Source organism: Otolemur garnettii, unplaced genomic scaffold, assembly GCF_000181295.1.
Source record: "Otolemur garnettii isolate 467f Iridium unplaced genomic scaffold, OtoGar3 scaffold00174, whole genome shotgun sequence".
Taxonomy (NCBI): Eukaryota; Metazoa; Chordata; class Mammalia; order Primates; family Galagidae; genus Otolemur; species Otolemur garnettii.
The window spans coordinates 2,652,138-2,656,018 of record NW_003852569.1 but is presented as its reverse complement, the minus strand read 5'-3'; the positions used below and the strand labels follow the sequence as shown (position 1 = coordinate 2,656,018).

General features: G+C 48.3%; 1 protein-coding gene across 1 annotated transcript in view; it reads left to right on the top strand.

Moving 5' to 3' along the window:
* TARS2 (threonyl-tRNA synthetase 2, mitochondrial) overlaps positions 1-3,881 on the top strand; it is a 17,569-nt gene that overhangs the window by 5,918 nt on the left and 7,770 nt on the right. The window contains exons 7-9 of the mRNA XM_023519408.1: positions 1,972-2,184; positions 2,361-2,459; positions 3,002-3,221. Of these exons, the coding sequence (XP_023375176.1) occupies positions 1,972-2,184; positions 2,361-2,459; positions 3,002-3,221 (532 nt within the window). The remainder of the gene's footprint in view (positions 1-1,971; positions 2,185-2,360; positions 2,460-3,001; positions 3,222-3,881) is intronic.

The following is a 3,881-nucleotide window of genomic DNA, read 5'->3' as shown; positions in this document are numbered from 1 at the left end:
GTGATTCTCCTGCCTCTGCCTCCCAAGTAACTGGGACTACAGGCACCTGCCACAACGCCTGGCTATTTTTTGGTTGCAGCCGTCGTTGTTTGGTGGCCTGGGCTGGATTCGAACCTGCCAGCTCAGGTGTATGTGGCTAATGCCTTAGCTGCTTGAGCCACAGGCACCAAGCCAAGAATTGTTTTTTTTTAATTGAGATAGACTCTTAGTTTGTTGCCCTTGCTGTAGTGCAGTGCTGTCATTAAAAGCTCACAGCAACCTCAGACTCCTGGGCTCAAGCAATTTATCTTGTCTTAGCCTCCTGAATAGCTGGAACTACAGGCACCCATCACAATTCCCAGCTATTTTTTTTTTTTTTTTTTAGAAATGAGGTCTTGCTCTTGCTCAGGCTGGTTTTAAACCTTTGAGCTCAGACAGTCCACCCACCTCAGCCTTCCAGAGTGCTGGGATTACAGGTGTGAGCCTGCAAGCCTAGCCCAAGGCCAGAGTTTCAACCTCCAGCTCTTGGGCTTAAGTGATTCTTTTGCCTTAGCCTCCCTAGTAGCTGGGACTACAGATGCCCACCACAGTGCCCAGCTATTTTTTTATTGCAGTTTGGCCAGGGCCAGGTTCGAACCTGCCACCCTCAGTATATGGGGCTGGTTCCCTACTCACTGAGACATAGGCACCATCCTAGAGTTGTTCCCCCTCCCCCACAAGTCTTTTTTTTTTTTTTTTTTTTTTTTATTGAGATAGAGTCTTGCTCTGTTACCCTGACTAGAGCACAGTTTGGTCATCATAGCTAACAGCAACCTCAAACTCCTCAAGTGATTGCCTGCCTCAGCCTCCTGAGTAGCTAGGACTATAGGCTCCTACCCCACCCAACTAAGTATTCTATTTTTTGCTTTGTTAGGCTGCTCTTGAACTCCTGACCTCAAGTGATCCTGCCTCCTTGGCCTCCCAGAGTGCTAGGATTATAGGTGTGAGCCACCACACCCAGCTGAAGACTGACTTTTCTAGTAGCTGTGTTGGATATTGATAAGGGGCAGGATAAACTGACATTTGACCAGAGCTTATAGTTAATTCTCTAGGCAATCATAATCATTGATTAGAAGAGGAAGGGTCAATGCTCAGTTGTAGTTTAAAAATAAAAAAGGACTCGGCACCCATAGCACAGTGGTTATGGCGCCAGCCACATATGCCAAGGATGGCAAGTTTGACCCCGGCCTAGACCAGCTAACCAACAAGGACAACTGCAACAAAAAATAGCCGGTGTTGTGGCAGGCGCCTCTAGTCCCAGCTACTTGGGAGGCTGAGGCAAGAGAATCCCTTAAGCCTAATAGTTTGAGGTTGCTGTCAGCTGGGATGCCACGGCACTCTACCAGGGGCAACATAGTGAGACTCTGTCTCCAAAAAAATAATAAAAATTAAAAGAAATAAAAAGAAGGAACTACAAAGGGTACTGGTCAGGCAGCAGTAGGGAGGATGGGGAGGAAAGGAGGTGGCAGAAAGATCTATGGTGGAATTAACAGTCAGGCAACCCCACAGCTACCGTGTTTCCCCGAAAATAAGACTTACCCCAAAAATAAGCCCCAGTAGGATTTCTGTGCATTTGTTAAATATAAGCCCTACCCTGATATACGACCTAGTGATGGGCGTGGCTCTGCAGCATATCATACGCCACGCATTTTGACTCAGAGACATCCTCTGAAAATAAGCCCTACCTAGTATGTCTTCTTGAGAAAAAATAAATATAAGACAGTGTCTTATTTTCGGGGAAACACAGTACTAACATGGAAGAGGCATGTCTACAGGATAGGTATGTCCATCATCTGGTGATGGTGGGGAAGGAGTGAGAGAGAGGAGACAGGATCACTGTTGAGTGCTTTATCTGTGACACTTACACTGAGAGTATTATGTGAGGCTTGAAAGAGAGGCTGGTGGGGTGCCACCTATGGCTCAAAAGGGTAGGGCACCAGTCCCATATGCTGGAGGTGGTGCGTTCAAACCCAGCCTTCAGTCCTTGTCTTCCCTTTGATTGCCTGTGTCCTCCCACAGAACTCATCATCTTTATGGAGATCTTCAGGGGCCCCTGAGACACTGCAGAGAGTGTCAGGGATTTCCTTCCCCACAGCAGAGTCGCTGAGAGCCTGGGAAGAATGGAGAGAAAAGGCAGAGCTGCAGGACCACCGGCGCATTGGGAAGGTGCAGAGACTGGGAGATAGGGAAGGGGCAGTTATTAGGGCTAGAGAGAGAGAGGGAGCTGTTGTGAAGTTGGGAGTAGATTCAGTCAAACAGCCCAGGCAGCTCCATCAGTTTCTTCTGGATTCCAAATGCCACTTCTCTCCCTTTGAAGTGACCCTTGTCCTTCTTAACCCCAGGAGCAGGAGCTGTTCTTCTTCCATGAACTGAGCCCCGGGAGTTGCTTCTTCCTGCCACGAGGAACACGAGTGTATAATGCACTGGTAGCATTTATCAGGGTAAGAGGGACACAAATCCAGGGGAAAGAAGACCAGGGAGGGCTGAGGGTTTAGAAGAAGCTAAGGTGTCAAAGTTAAAAGAGGGTGGCGATGGGCAGTGCCTGTGGCTCAGTGAGTAGGGTGCCAGCCCCATATACCAAGGGTGACAGGTTCAAACCCAGCCCCAGCCAAACTGAAAAAAAAAAAAAAAAAATAGCCAGGCCTTGTGGTGGGTGCCTATAGTCCCAGCTACTCAGGAGGCTGAAAAAAAAAAAAGGGTGGCAAGTCCCATGAAATCCAGCAGTTAGGAAAAGAAAAAGAAAAAGAAAAAACAAATAATTAAATAGGAGAGAGGAGTTGGAAGCATAAACATAAATATTGTAAAGTGCTGGCGACCTTTAGCAATTGTGTGGTCTGCAGTGGAGGAACATAGAGATGGGACATGGTATTAATTGGTTGTGTCTCTGAGCAGCATGGCCTTAAAGCTCCAGGAGAGTCACAGGTGCCAGCCTGCCGCTTCTCTTTCCAGTTACTCTGACCTTCTGTGTCTGTGCCCTCCACAGGAGGAGTATGCTCATCGTGGTTTCTCAGAGGTGAAAACTCCCACGCTGTTTTCTACAAAACTCTGGGAACAGTCAGGGCACTGGGAGCATTATCGGAAAGACATGTTTGCCCTGCAGCCCCCAGGCTCTGACAGGCCCACCAGCTCCCAGAGTGACTGCCCTACCAAGCATCCCAAAGACACACTTGCCCTCAAGCCCATGAACTGCCCTGCACACTGGTGAGCTGGGAACCAAGAGGCCTGGGTCCTCCTGGGGCTAGGGTTACAATCAAACTGCTAAAAAGTAATAGCACCTTGGTGGCCCCTCTGGCTCAAAGGAGTAGGGTGTGGGCCCCATGTGCCAGAGGTGGAGGGTTCAAGCCCAGCCCTGGCCAAAAACTGCAAAAAAATAAAAAAAATAAAAAAATAAAAAGGTAATAGGGCCTTAGAAAGAGGATTGGGACACCTGATTTGAGTCTTGAACCTGCCCTCTAGCTAACCATTTGAACTTGAGAAAGTCATACCTCTTTAGGCCTCAGTCTTCTTAACAAGTAACAGCAAGGATTTGAAGTTGCTATCAAGTTTCCTCTAAACCAGCAGTTCTCAACCTGTGGGTCGTGACCCCTTTGTAAAATACATCATGGCATTAGGAAGGTTGACAACCACTTCTCTAAACCATCACAGAACAGAGGCTCAGTAAATGGTGTCTGTTACTGCATTACTGGGAAATTCACTTTTAAGTGAGGCAGAGCTTGGACTGTGATGAGTGGGGTTAACAGGACTCCATGGGAAAAGGGTGTTAGCTGGCTCGGCGCCTATAGCTCAGCCGGCTAAGGCGCCAGCCGCGTACACCTAAGGTGGCAGGTTCGAATCCCCAGCCCGGACCCGCCAAACAACAATGA